This window comes from Zosterops lateralis (assembly GCF_965231275.1).
Source record: "Zosterops lateralis genome assembly, chromosome: 1".
Lineage (NCBI taxonomy): Eukaryota > Metazoa > Chordata > Aves > Passeriformes > Zosteropidae > Zosterops > Zosterops lateralis.
Genome location: NC_139762.1, coordinates 65,270,633 through 65,286,123, shown reverse-complemented (window position 1 = coordinate 65,286,123; position 15,491 = coordinate 65,270,633). Strand labels below are relative to the sequence as shown.

General features: G+C 41.0%; 1 protein-coding gene across 2 annotated transcripts in view; it reads right to left on the bottom strand.

The window, feature by feature from the left end:
* NEDD9 (neural precursor cell expressed, developmentally down-regulated 9) overlaps positions 1-15,491 on the bottom strand; it is a 102,016-nt gene that overhangs the window by 7,808 nt on the left and 78,717 nt on the right. For both annotated transcript variants that reach the window (XM_083878226.1, XM_083878225.1), the window contains one exon: positions 13,851-14,291. In XM_083878226.1, coding sequence (XP_083734352.1) covers positions 13,851-14,291 — 441 coding nt within the window. The remainder of the gene's footprint in view (positions 1-13,850; positions 14,292-15,491) is intronic.

The window sequence follows — 15,491 nt, the reverse complement described above, 5'->3', positions numbered from 1 at the left end:
CTTGCCTCCCACAGATTTAGCTGTATAGTCCCTGTCCCTCTACCATGAAACAACCACTGGATTTCCCCCCAGGTGGGTGCCTTGCCACACAAGTACAGCTCTGATTCAGTGAGCAGCCCAGGGCAGCACCAGCCCCTGCCCTGACTGCGTGGGCCTTGGGGAAAGGAGAACAGTCATCCCTGGCAGGTGGAGGAAGACCATGGCTTTTGAAAGTGCTTTTCCTTGAATTAGCATCAGAGGACAGGAACTGGAAGTGATAGTTTCCAGAGTGCTGCCTATGAGAGAACTCCTGCTCAACTGAGCGTGGGCTAATAGGGCTTATATACACAGGAGGGTTTTTTTTTAAACAATCTAAAAATACTACATTTATGGCAGGCCGTTCCTATCCAACAGAATCACTTACTGCATTGTAAAAGGTATCTATGGGAAAAACTTTTAAGGAAGTTCTTTCTGAAGTTACTAGAAGCTTCCCATAATGGGTCACTCCAGACAGTATTCCTCCCAGGCCACTCTCAAGTTATTCAAGTTTTCTGTTTTCCAGAGAAAATTCTAACTTGTATCAACATCACTTCTTCATGCTTTTTCTCCCAGTGAGGACTAGTGACCAGATTAGAACAGTTTGCCATATATATTTTCCATCTTTTTTATCCCCCAGCTGTGTACTGCCAGTCAAATGCTTTCTACCCAAGTCAAGAACAGAAGGATTTGGTTTTAAGCCGTATTTATTCAGAGGTTCCTTCCAAGGACTCCAAAATTACAATCACAGAATTGCTTCAATGAGTCATTTGGTGTGGTAAAAGTGATCCTCTGGGAGAACAGTAAAACAAAGGGCTGTTTCCTGGGTAGCCCATCTCCACCAGCCCTTCTGCTGCTGTGAACACTGTGGCATTAAGGCTGCTTGCTGATATGCTGGGAAACTGCTTGATCATCCCAGAGAAAAGAAACAACAGAGTGTTCATGGCAGGCAGCCAGAGGCCCCACGCAGCGCTGGAAGCAGGAGGAATGGTGCACTGCTGCAGTCTGGCTCTGCTTCACCTTCTGCTTGTTCCCTAGATGGACAATGCAGGATGTGTCAGGCTCCAAAAAGACAGATATTGGTTGCTCCGTGTGAAATTTTTATACCCATTTGCTCTGTTTTGTCCTACACCAGAAACTGACTGACTGAACTCCCTCAGGATAAAAGGAGGCTCGGGAGAGACCTCATCACTCTCTACAGCTCCCTGAAAGGTGGTTGTAGCCAGCTGGGGGTTGGTCCCTTCTGTAGGTAACAACTGATAGAAAACGACAGCCTTAACCTGTGTGAGGGGAAGTTTATGTTAGACTGTAGAAAAAAATTCTTCACTAAAAGAGTGATCGGCATTGGAATTGTCTGCCCAGGGAGGTGGTGGAGTCACCATCCCTGGACATTTTTTAAAAAAGACTGGACGTGGCACTCAGTGACACGGTTTAACTGATGAGGAAGTGTTAGGTCACAGATTCCACTTAATGATCTCGAAAGGTCTTTTCTAACCTACTTCATTCTGTGATTCTGTGATAAAAGATACCACCAGTCTCTTCTTGCTCAGAGAATTGATCTCCATGAACAAATCCACAAGCCTCTAATATAAAAAAGGGAGTTCATCCAAGCAGCACAGGTAATAAGGCATGGAATCACAGAAGGCTGGAAAAGACCTTTAGGATCACTGGATCCAACCATAAACCCAGCACTGCCAAGTCCACCACTAAGCCATGTCCCTAAGCACATACAAGTTAAAACCACTTGTTCTTCTTACAGGTAAACATGGTATTTTGCTTTTGTAACAAGAAACCCTGGTCACAAAGCAGGTGATACCTTTGCACCATGGAGCCTGGAACATGCATGAAAGAGAAGCTTGCTCACGCCCAGTACTTGCAGAGAAATTCTCCCTCATTTTGCATACAGGAGTTTCAGGCAGCTGCAGTTACTCCTGTACCTCATCTTGAGAGGCCTTTCCCACCCTTCAAAAACTCCTGACATATCAGATGCCATATGAAAGATTTACAGTACTACAAGGTTGCTGGTTTTATTTACTGTGCTGTGGCACAATCCTAAAAAGCTACAGTAAAGCTAGATGGACCACATGAAGGAATGCACTTTCACTCAGCACTGCAGGACTTTTTATATCATCTAGATATTTTTGCTCTTTCCCAGACCTGAAGCAGTGGTCAAGCAGTGTCACTCTTTCATTTGGTTGAAACAAAACCCTGCTCTGGGTGTGTCTAGCTATTGTCAAAGAAAGTGAGAGGTTAAAGCACAAAATGCTTGATTCTGGGTATTCATGAGTAAAGTCTGCATGCAAATGCAACTGTGGACAGAAGACCTGGGCTGTCTGCAGTGCTGGGTTTAGCAGTGCACTCTACTTGTGGTGGCATTTATTTTCCAAATAAAATTACATCAGATGCTTTTATGTCTGCTCCTCTTTAGGCTTTCCAAAAAGATATATGAAAGGCAGAAAATATGACTTCAAAAAACCCAGCAACAACCAAGGATTGCTGACAACATGAAAGACAGCTTTTTTCTCCCAGTGACTTGGGTATATTTTCCTGCATGGAGGATGATTATCCAGTAACAACATGTCATGAGCAATTTCACAACAAAATGCTCTGCAGATGATAATCTGGTCTGCACTGAGTATCAGAATGTTTCCTGTTGTGTACCTACACTCCTCTTTCCTTCCAATGCTTTTTATTAAGCTAAAAATGCTCTAGGCTGCTTATTCCTGATCAATTCAGAACAGAAGCAGCTCATCACCAAAGCTTATCTTGAGTAAACATTTTGTAACAGTAATTAAAAGAATGCCCACGCTACTTGAAAAAGGGAAAATGTAGGGCATTTTTTCTTACTGTCATGGCCTCACATGGGACATCAGGACATGGGGTTGCACTGCTTCTGTCTGAGGAAGACAGGGGTAGCTGGGCAGATGAAGTATGAAAGACACTAAACTCACTCAGAAGTAACTTTTGATTTTGAATATTTACCCATAAATATATTAAATTATCTTGCTGCTTCTGAATGGGATACTCAGCCCTCCCAATGCATTGTTGAACAATTTTTTATAGTTTTATTTTTGATGGTAGTTTACTTTTGAAGATGAATTCAGAAGGAAAAGAGGTGACTGCAAAGGAAATGTTCCACATTACCCATTTCTAGAACAGGGATTGCGGCCCCATCTGGCACTCACAAATTTATTTTCTAACAAATGTCATTGCACTTCATACCTCATGAGGATTAATCCTTTTACCTCTTCTTTTTTTAAGAATTCCTGTGGTCATCGAAGTATAAAAAATAATCCCGCATTTCAAACCAGCAATTTTCCTTGTTTACGTGTTAAAGGAAACAGATGGTGTTCCCACAAACTATCTAGCCCAACATTCTCAAAACATTGTTAACCACTTAATCCGCGCAGAGCAACTAACAGCTTTGGCTCTGGTGAAACATGTAATGAACCTTCAAACTTTCAGTACTGCAAAACAAAGACAACTGAGCAGAAAGTTTGCTCTGTTCTTGCTGAAGACCATGCTCTTCCAAAAGTAATTACTTGGGCCTTTTCCATGCCAATGGCATGTCCTTAACCAAGAAAAAAGAGCTGAATGTGCATGTACTTAGCAAAATATCCAGTCCTGTGGTTCATTAAATCCCACTTTCCTAAATATAGGGGGGGTAAAACCAACATTCTATTTCTTCCAGGATTAAAATGCATGTTAGGCTGCAACAGAGAACACTCCTAACTACGGCAACAAGAAGACCATTCTCCTGCTTACAGCAGATACACAACACTGTTTCACAAGGACAAAGAGCAAATAAACCTACTGAAGCAAACAAAGTTACTCTGAATTTATAGTGGTACCATGGAGGTGGGAATTTGGCCTGTTCTCATGAACTGCAATTCCTGATATGAAGAATGATGGGAAACAAATGAGTTTTACAGGTGACAGAACAGGTCAGAGGTATGTTGCGCCTCTGAAACACTGCCCCACCCAAACCACAGGCAGAGGGGAGTTAAAAAGGGCAGCTTGGTATTTCCTAGTACAGCCTCTCACTCTTAAGAAACCACTGATGCCTGCTGACTGCTTTCTAAATAGATTTAAAATAGTGCTTTTTGAAGGCAGGAAAGAAGGGGCATATATTTTAAACTGGGACAAAGAACTGTATTAAAACATATTTCACCCCACGATGCTCTCTACTCCATGGGCAGGGCTCAGCAGCTGATGAGCTATTGCTATCCACTGCTTACCCTGGGAAGAGTTCTGCCCTGGAGGAGGCCAAGTGGTGCTGCATGAAAGGAGGCTGGTATAAAGCCTGAATGTGGGAAAAATGAATCAAAGTGTAAGGAAAAAAAACCCAAAACCAAAAACTCATGTCTTTTTACTGTTATTAAAATTAAATTATTATTATTATTATTAAATTATTTCTTTTCATTTAATATGAAGCTCTAATTGTTGAAATTCTATTGCTGAGCCCCTTAAATGGATATGTAACAGCCACCTGGCCTCTCTTAGGCTTGTAACAAGTACAAAATAGACAAAGAGAATATAGGGAAATATTAGAGAGAATGAAGGGAAAAAAAAAATCCCTATTCTCTTGAACTCCTAGACTTTTCCAAGGCAGTGGCAGGGCCAGTGAATTATGTCAGATCAGACCTCTTGGCCCTTCTTTCTGTTCTGCTGCATGTATTTAGTAAGCCATGTGTGCCTCTTTAAATGTTTTTAGGGGTTTTTCTTGGGAAAGGTTCAGTGGCTAAGTTGAACTGCAGGAAAGTTAGGTTGAAAAACAGAATCTCTAAGGTAATTTGGGTATTTGAAAGAACCTGGCTAGCTGGCTAAAACTCTTGTCATTTTTACAAAAAGCACATAGTGTTTCCACTCATGTCTTCTGCAAACTGCATCAGGATTTCCAGTGACTGATAATAAATTTCCTGACAGTAATACCTACTGTATCACTTTCTGCTGCCTGCTCTAAAAAAAAAAAAAAAAAATCATATTTTTATGTATCTATTTGCTGTGTATAATAACACACAGTGTATTTCCCTGCTGCCAAAGAGTAAAGGTTGGAGTTTCACATGTGCTAAGGATATTCTTATCAATGTTTGGGTTTGTAAGTTGCTATAGGTTTTAGATTATGAACTCATAACACTTTATTTTAATCCAAAAAATGTATGAACATTGGGCCACTATAAAACATTCTGGTAGTATTTTCTGCCAAGACTGAGCTGTTGGAGAGCTTTGATCAAGTCTCACAAGCTGGAAGAGAGGGGAGGAAGTCTGTAGAGGCATTTCTTCTGATGCACTGGACTTGTAGCTCAACTGTGAGATGTGTCTAGTGCTAAGGCCCAAATTCCTCTGCCAGGCAAGAAGAAATTCACAGAAATGACTGTATTGATTTTCCAGGCTGAGCGAGTTACCAGCCGTAGCACAGGGCAGAAATGCGGCACCAAGGCGGGTTGTGACACCTCTGCTTGTCTTTGAGGGAGTGTTCATCACTCAGATTTCTTAGAATATTCAGATGTGTGAAGATAGGAACACATGACGAAAACTACCCTGACACAGAACAGATTTTTTTCTTGATGCTGCTTTCATCTTCAAAAAACCTGCTTTTCTCCTACACTTTATCTCCATTTGCTGTCCAAGACCTACACCTATGAAGATTCTGCTGTGAATGTTCTCAAAAGCTAAAACAGGTCCATATGTCACTTATTCATGGTGTGTTAAATTAAAAATGTTTAAGTCTGCAGGCTCAGACATTTAAACAGAAACTTTTAAATGTGCCTATGAAGTGCCTCACCAATAGATGCCCAGTCTTAAAAAAGGCCTTTGTGGTATTATCATGTAAACAACAGTATTTAATGAAAATGGATGTTATAATTTTGAGGTTGCATTACTTCAACAAGACTTATACAAGTTTTGAGTTGTGAGTCTTGAAGATATAGAGCAGAAGTTGCAAAACAAATTTAAGATAAAATATGTGACATCACAACTTCTTTGCAACCAACTGCTAGCCTAATCCTGACTTTTTAACTTCTGGTGTGACATCTTACACAAAAGCAGGGTTATCACACTACTTTTTCAGTTTTGTATTTTCTCTAAATCTGAAGTGCATGTTTATTGTCTTTCCAAACTTTTTTTTTTTTTTTTTAATCTGTAGAGTTACATAAATGTCCTAAGCTCTGATTTGTGTAAAACAGCAAGGCTGTATAAAGTGTGGTGGAATAGTGCTGAACTTGCATTAGCTGAAGCTTTATATGATAGTGTTCACTGATGTTCACGATTGCAAACTAAATGCAGATGAAAAGGTCTGCATCTCCAGATCTTACCTAATGAGCTGTACAAAGCATGAAAAAAAATTTTAACAGCTTTGTCACTGGTGAGATTTGACTGGGTATTTTTTTATCTTTATTTTATGATGTTTTCATGACATGATCCTGCTCCCTCTCACATCGGCCCTAGGGCTTGCTGCCAGCTGTGTTATGAGCAACATTTCTGCTTGCTTCAGTGGAACAGGCTGGGTGCTGGCTGGCCTTGAATTGCAAGGCTGACTGGGAAGGGGTATTTCCAAGATTCTGGTAAGAGTCATTCTTGCTTGCAAAATGTAATTAAAGACAGTCAAACCAACACTTCTGAGAATGTCCCATTTTTGAGAGGAAAGGAAGATAACAAGAGAGATGAGCAAATCATACCATTACTATTAAATTATCAGCATTTTTAAGAGGAGTGTGAAGAGGATAGTTGTCCAACATTCTTGATAAGGGTTTTACCAGTGTCATGTAATCTCCATGAAAATCACCCATATTTAGGCAGAGACATCATCATTTTTGCATGCACTGGCCAACAGAGCTAAAAAGCTGATGTGTTACAGGACTGGTGATAGGACAGGCATGAACTCTGAAATAATGTCTATGGATGGGTCTTACAGAGAAAGAATTCCCCTAATTACTGTGTGATAAGTTTATTGGAGAAATATACACGTCTGCTAAAGCATTCTCTGGAAAACTGTGATTAAATCTGAGCTGCAGTTTTGATAAATGAAAAGTATGTGGCAAAACTCAGCACCTCAGCATTCAGCTCTCTTGTTCATGATAAAAATGAGTATCTTGCTTTAGCCATCCCAGCCTGTCTAGTCTCCTCACTTAAAAAAAATTGTTACATGAAGAACCAATTGCAAACCAGTGCTCTTTTTCTGTGCTGATAGTACTATGACTCTTTTCAAAGACAGAATCCCAAATTTAGGGAAAGTTTGGCAGAGGAGACGAAATAAAGAAAAAGCATGAGGTGTTAAGGCAGGTAGGACAGAGAGTATCTTGTTGTGAATGACATGAAATCCTAAAGGTTCACAAACAGAAACCAGTGTGGTTCAGTTAATACAAATAATTTTAATTCTTTTGAGGTACGTCATCTTTTTTTCTGTTATTTCTTTCCTCCTGTATTGAATTTCTAGACTGGGGTGAGGGGGGGAAGCTTCATTTGGGAATTGTTGTAACAGGGTATTTCCATGACTTCTTATTTCCCTTTCTTTAAGACATTTCTCAGAACAGATCCTTCCCTGTCAACAATTTCAGTTTTTGTGAATCGGCATTTCCCAGTGGGTAAAAAAAAATGGTTGAGACAAAGCACTGCCAAAGAGTTTCAATTCCACAAGAGTGTTCTCAGAGGTACACTTGGGCAGAAACAATGGAAGTGCCCCTAAATCATTTAAGTCAGGAACTACACTGCTCTGAGAGAGGCAGGCAAATAAAACCTTCCATGAGGAAGAAGTTTGATTTGATTTGACTTGATTTGATTTGACTTGATTTGATTTGTAGAGGTTCTCTGTCTCACAAGCTCTATTGGCTCCATTTCTGTATGGGTATCTTAGGGCAGCTGTACAGACAAGTGCTTCTAGTAAGTGGTGTTTAGATTAGCACAGCTTGCTTTGGCAAGTTTATGAAAGGCATAGACACCTTTTAAACAGATATAAACTCCATCCTGAGTTGTTTGTTACATCTGTATAATAATTATACCAGACCTCTGATTGTGCATATGTAAAAGATTGTGCATATGTGAAACTGATGATAAGACCCAATGGGAATATAGTACTGTCTTTTAAGGATTAGGGATGGACTGGCTTATGGAATGTTTCTGTCTCCTAGGAACTTAACTACCTTAATTTCACTTTGCTCCCATTTTAACAGTCTGTTTGGGGAGAAAGATTAATTTAGGTTCATGTTTAAAAAAAAGAAAGAAAAAAAAAGATGCTATAATGCCACTGGTATATAAAAAAAGAAAAATTGAAATGTTTCATGCAAACATATGGAATGATGATATTCTGATGCTAATTAGTCATCTTCCAAATCAAAACATCTAAAAAATCATAGAACGCCTGCCAAGACTTTAGATTTTACTGGAACTGTATTTTCTGATGGCCAGCAACCTGTCTTCATCTACCCATTTCCTATCTCCAGAAACCACACTTCCTCCTTATGATGAGATTCACTTTCTGAATAATCAGTTTTCCACTCATGAGGATTTTTTTTTTCTAAAATGCTCTGCTGCTATGCTTAGTTTTTAGTACTTAAGGGCAATTTAGATTACCCGAATTCACTGTTTTGTTTCAGACATAACCAAAGGTTCAGATAGGTCTCTAAGCACCAAGAAAGAGCCCATAAGCTTGCATCTTTATTTTATTATTACTATTACTATTGTTTTACTATTTTTAGCAATGGTTTGATCCTACTCTTGTGCAGACAGCTTTGTGTCCCTGGAGACCTTGGTTATTGGATGAGACTGCAGGACTGGCCTTTTTTTCGGGTACTCCAGGGGGAAAATGCAGGCCTCTGGTCTACAAATAGAACTGATGAAAAAAAGCCCTGTGCTCAGGCAGGAACAGGGAGTAATGCTGAGCTCATATATTTGCTCAGCCTAATAAAATGCAGTCTTTTTCTTGAAATACTTCTCTACAAATCACATCAGTGACTAACTACTGCTTACTCTGCCTTGTGGATGAGGGATTAACTGCACGGACTTTTTATCAGTAAAATGGTTGTTCTCCTATTAACGTCACATGGAAAGTTACAAGCAAAACTCCCAAGCCTAAGAAAACGTCTGTGTGCTGTCTTAACCACTGAGCTTGCATTTAATTTGAGGTATTTTCGTCCTTTAGAGCACACTCTGTGAAAGCGAGCTCTGAGTGTTGAGGTATGTGATACCATTCCCGCTGCACTCAGCAAACTTCCTGTGTGTTCAGCACTTTTAACACTGAAGCAATATTTTGTTACGAGGGATACAAGTCCCCGAAAGTAGAGTTTGTAATGTGAAAGCAGAAGAAAAGAGGGACTATATGATCACTGTTTGGGCCATTTATGGAAACCCCATCACAGGAAACTGTGGTATTTCAGGCCTGAGGGTAAATGGGGACATCATCTTGGAATGTAAATACATTTTACCAACAAACTACAAAACACTAGATATGATTCCATTCTTTCCTTCTGATAACAAAATAATCTGTCACACAACTCTTTACTGTGCTTAATATCTTTCTCTTCTTACTTAATAAATGTGAAAATGGGCAAGGAAAAGAAGACAATAATGTAAAGGCTTATTTCTGGAACAAACATTATAAAGAGCCATTTGCTTCCTCCCAGCTAGGACAGTACTTGTGTAATTGGAAGGAAAAATGTCATAATGTGGCTAACTGGTTCCTGCTACTGAAGTCTGTGCCAGAATTGTCAGGGTGGTGCTGCTTGTGGGGTGGTGTTTCTACTTTCTCATGCATTGAACCAGCATGACTCTGAACATAAATAAAAACCAGGGAACAAGGTCCGTTCCCATAGCCATGGTTTACCCAAACCTCCTGCTGAAGGCAGTGACCTCTTGATAAAGGCAGAGATAGTAGGATGGCAGGGTGTGAAACCCTTGATTTGTCAAGGATATGTTTATACTTGGAAATAAGCCAGGGATGAAGATGAGTTCCTTCCCCATTCCACTCTATCCACTTTTAAAAGGTGGATAAATCTGAGTGTTTCCTGAACTGAAGCATTCCAGTTCAAACAGACCAACAAACAAAAAAGGTGATTTGTTCCAAGCTGGCATTAATCTCTATTTGCCTGAATTATTCTGTGCCTTGTGGGAGCTGTAGTTCAGGGCTGGTAACTCCCACAGTGCAGTCTTTTCCCTGGTCAAACATCAGTCTCATTCTGTTTTGTGCAGAGTTTCCTTGACTAACAGTTCTCTTGAGAGCTACTGGTTCCTACAGAAAGCTGTTTTCCAACAAGGAAATAATACCCTTAATTTTTTGGCCAATGCTATTTTCAGGATGGCAGGGACAGCACAACAACAGATCAGCTAGGGGAAACACTGAACCAGAAAACGAGTGTTTAAATTATGGCAGGGACTTCTTTTTCATGTGTAGCTTTCCCTACTTCAAAGCTTAGGTGTGAACCAATAATTAATCACAGATGCAAAAGAATCTTTGCTTTGACAGCCAAAGATGTTCTCAAAGCAATCTGTACAGAAGAAGCTCACTCATAATTAGCCCTCAGTTTGCAGATGAGATGCAAAAGCACCACTCAAGACTACACAGAATTCTGCGACAAGGATAAAATCCAGGTTTCCTGAATGTCAGATTTGTCTGAAGGTTCTTTTTCTTTGCTGGCTGCAGCAAGAGAGAGTAAGTTCCAAGGAAGAGCACAGAAAGAGGGAATAAATTTTAAGATACAGCTTTAACCTCTTTACGTTCCTCAGACGCTCTCCACTTAGGGGTGGAACTGTTTTGTGACTGAACTTGCAGCAGAGCTACAAAAGCCTGGGGCTAACCAAGGCTAATTTTAAACCACCCCTCCTTATCTCTGCCATTGGTAGAGTGAGTTCTAGAAGGTGCTATTTTCATTTGATAGAGGGAGCCAATACAGCTCTGTTGTCAGCAGCCAGTTTGGCCAGAATCAATTAATCACTGTAATTATCTGCCTCAGGACTCCTTTTTGACTGGCTTTGCCTTGCTGGCTAAGGAGATGCCTTACCTCAGCACAGCTTAATAACATGCCTGCTGTTGATTTACTGCTGCTCGAGGCTAGACAATTCCTGCCTGACAGCAGCTCCTGAGCCCTGCCTGCAAAACCTGTATGGAAGCCAAGCCACACGTTTGCACAAGGGGAGCAAGCAGACACGTGCAGAAAGGGATAACACAAAAACTGCTGCTGGTCCCACGCAGAGTGGGAAGAGTGTCCATAGGACAATCTTCCCTACCTCCTGCTGTGAGAAGGGAGAAGACTTGCATACAGCAAGAAGTTGCAGCAAAACTCTTCAACATCCTTAAGACTACCAAAATACATATCTTGCTGACAAGCTGATTCTGCTGATGGAAGGAGGCAGAGAGGCTCATTTAAGCCTTTGAAGCAGGTGTCACAAGTCTGAGAAAAGATATTATTCATTTTGGAAAACAAAGCAAAGAGACCCCGAATCAAACTTTCAAGATGCCCAGTTTTTCTTAATATTAAGGATTGTTTTTACTGATCCCTAGAGGAGGAGGATTTGGAGGGCAGACTGTTTCCTCATACGAAGGAGACAAGTGCTAAAGTGCTACCCTTTAATTAGGCTTTTCTTTCACAAAGGCATTAGCAGAGTTGCAGCTGTAGCTGTAAAAAAGCAGCTTAGCAAGAATGGGATGATAAGGAATGGAGCAGTTTTACCTCAGACACCTCCTTCACTAGTAAGTTGTCTCTTGCCTGCCACGGTTTCAATCCCAGTGGGTTCCTTTCAGTGTAGAACTGAGCAGGTCCAAGGAACAAGAGATACATATCTACCTCTGATCAAAGTAGGATGCTGCCATGAGGTTTGCCAGCCGCTAATACAACACAGTGAATACTGAGACTAAGGACTCTTAAGCTAAATAAATTTAAGTCAGGACTAAAGTAAGTAGCAAATATTGCCTAGGGCTAAGCATTGGCATTCACTTTGATTGAGGATGAAATGCTTTATAAAGGTGCATGTTTAGCTATTTTACAGTGAGCAGCATAGCTGGCCTTTCGTGGGTTGCAAGGAATTAAATGAAAACAAGTCACAACTCAGTAAGTCAACAAATAGATAATTTTCTAAAAGTGACTTGAATTCAGAAAAATTCATAATCAAGGTTGCTGAAGAAATTTCTAGGCAGAAACTTGGAGAAAATAGGTACTTTATAGCTTCTGATTTTTGTATCTCAACAAGAACCTTGCACCTAGACTAAAACAAAGATTTCAGTCTCTTAGTGTTTCAAGGGTTTTAACACAGTCCTAGCAGCTAACAGGTTTATGCAGAATGTCCCATTATTTTCATTGGAGCTGGAGAGAGCAGGAGGACGGAGAAGAAACCTCTAATCAGTCGGAAAATTCTTTCTGTGTGGACTAGAAACACATATTCATTATGCTAAGCATAAACGATCCTAATAGTATTTAGGCAAGGCAGGTACTAAAATGAAGGTACATAGTGCTCATTCCAGACTAATACCTTGGGCTTTCCTACAGACCTTAGTGCAGATCTGCTGTCTGGTGCATCTCCTTTGCCCAAGCTGGATAGCTGAGGTACCTCTGAACAGTGCTGTAAAATGTTTCCTACAACCATACCCTAAAATGGGATCTCTTCTGTTCTGCCGCATCATCAGGCTATTTACCAGGTGCTCACTAACTATCCTGGAGGGTATCCACTGCGGATAGGCAAACAATGCTGTTCCTGGAAAAGATTTAAATGCATGTAGTGTGTATGGAAAGAAGAAAATGAGAGAAAATACATGGGGCTTATCAAGAAAACCCACGTAATTGCTCCAACAAAGCTCCTATCTCTCTGCCTGTGGAGCAAGTGCAATTTTCTCATATTATCTTCCTGCACAGCCTATAAAGCATAACTAAGGAAACGCTGAGCAAGCAAACCTCTTTATAAATTGACTTGGAATGGTTTCACAGATCTTTCTCTCTTGCTCAGAAGGCAAAAAACCCATTTATTCTTATCAAGGAAAATGAAATTATAACAAGGAAATAAAAGCATTAGAAGATGTCTTCCAAAGGCCTGATATGAAAAAGGCCGACTTGTGGGTGATGGGTGGGCAAACCACAAAACAGATGGTCTTGCCAATCTAAATTAGATGAAAGTTGAAACCAGTAAAGAACATCCTGAGAGAGCCAGCTCACATAAATTGGATATTAATGCTGTGCTTTAAGCTCTAAAGGTAAGGAGGATGCTGATATCCGGAGCTGTTGAATGGGGAATGGAGGGACTGAAAGAATTTCTTTTTGGCTTTGAAATACTTCCTTCATTGGGTATCTTTCTTAATCCTTTTCAGTCACCAGGGTACCTGGCAGGTATTCTGTGAAGGTAAAATGAGGGAGTGGCAGAAGATGGGGAGAAATTAAGAAGAACAACAGGAATAAGGGAGGACCCACGTAATGCAATAATGCAGTAATGGCTGCAACATGGAGCTGCTGCAGCTCTCACTTTCAACCAAAAAAATTAACTGTAGATAAACACCAAGTGCACTCTTAAAAGGTTTAGGTTTAGTATTAAAACATCCCTTATTGTCATCATCCTCTGGTTTCCTCACTCTTACAAGTATGGCCCTTGTCACATCAATCATTGATTCCTCTTTGTAGTTTAGACCCACTGGGATTGTTCCAGCAAGATGGTATATAATTTTTAATTAAACAAAAATTACTTGGGCAGATGATGTAACTGTTCATTAATAAGTGGCAGAGTTCACAGCAGCTCTTTTGAACACACAGTGTGAGAATGCCATAGGCCAAATGTGTTTCAGCCTGGGAGGAACCTGAATCGTGTACTTCTCTCAGCACAAGTGAGCTGCTTTGGAGCTATGAAGTAAAAGCAAATGCACATACCTTGTTAGTCACAGCTGGACCATCAATGCACCTCTGCATGGAGGGTGGCACTTGGTAAATATCTTGTCCCATCAGACCATGACCAGTGGGTATCTGGTAAATTCCCTGATTCAGGTGGGAAGGTGGCACTTGGTAGACAGGATCCCGTGCTGAGGCGTGCGAGCTTGGCACTTGGTAGATCTTTTGGTGGTTGAGAGGCTGGTTCATCAATCCAGAGCTGGGCACGTCCTGGCCAGAAGGAGTGTCCTGTACCACGGGACCTACCAGGAGTTTCACACGGTTGCCTGGGACGATGCCTTGCCGGCCGTGTAAGGAGCAGAGCCACCATCCCTCCAGCCCCTCGGTGTTCTGCTCTATCACCGTCAGGATGTCTCCCTTGCGGAAGGCCAACTCCTCTGCACACTCGGGGACATTGTCGTACAGGGCTCTTGCCATAAGATTCTGGGGAGAAACAAAGGCGAGAATAGCAAATCAACAAACAAGCCAGAATTCTTCTGTATCTTCAAGCACATTCTAAGTGATAAGAAATAAGAACTGAATTTGAAAAAGAAGTGTGCAAGAAATCAAAATAACATGGAAGACCATACAGCACAGGATTCCTCTGTCCCAAGTTGGAAGAAAAAGAGGTTTATGCATTAGCAACACTGCTAGTGAAAAATTTTCCAGCAACTGTGAGTCAGATAGAAGCTCTTTATATGGCCTAGTCACCTGAACAGACAGAAAGTCAGGAGAGTTTTGCTCCTGGCACTGGAGGTGCTCTTCCTGTGAATGAGGGGCTTGTACCTTCATCTCTTGACACTGATTTCCCTATAAATGTGCTCTGTGTACTGCTACAGCCAGCTAGCAGCCATTAAAAATAAACCTCAACAAGACTCACAAGGAGTGAGTAATCCAGAGTAGTTTTTCCAAAACATTTTTACATTTGTGGGGTCCCAAAAAAACTTTCCATGGAGGTGTAGATCCCATCAGTGTAAAGACAGTGGCCTGGCCTTTTTTAGCTGACACCTGTGGGTGCCTTTAAAGTGATGGACCTGTAGACCACCTGGTAAGAAAAACTATCTAAAATGCAAGTTGATAAAATGGCACAGGTTTGAACTACGATGCTCGTCTTTGCGTGTAGCTTTGTGCCTTCTCACTCTCTGCAAACTTCTTCAGGGGCACAGCACAACACAGCATAGCAGTAGCTAGGTAAAACACTGCTGCCTCAAAACCACCACCACAAAAAAACCCAAAAAACAAAAACCCCTCCAAAACGACTTCAAAGAACATGGTTCCTCTGAGTTCCACTTTCTGTATAAAGATCTTAAAGACAAAAATATAATTAAAAAAGATAATGTGCCCAGTGACCCCAAGTGGGGTCATGCCTGTGCCATGAGGAAAGCAGTGCCCATCTCTGTGGGCCAAAGAATATAAGAATGTAGGTATCAACCAGCACCATAAAGAGCCTCTGTGTGGAATTTAAGGGGACTCTTAGGGCAGCCAAGGAGTGTCTGACTTGTGTAAACATAGTTTAAGCACTCTTAGGTGCATTTTGCTTGACTATGTCAAGTGGAGCAGTATCATTATCACAAGGAACTTCACACACCTCTACCCCCAAGCATTTGCCCAGTGTTTCAGGCAGGCTTTGCAGTTTGCCCTGAC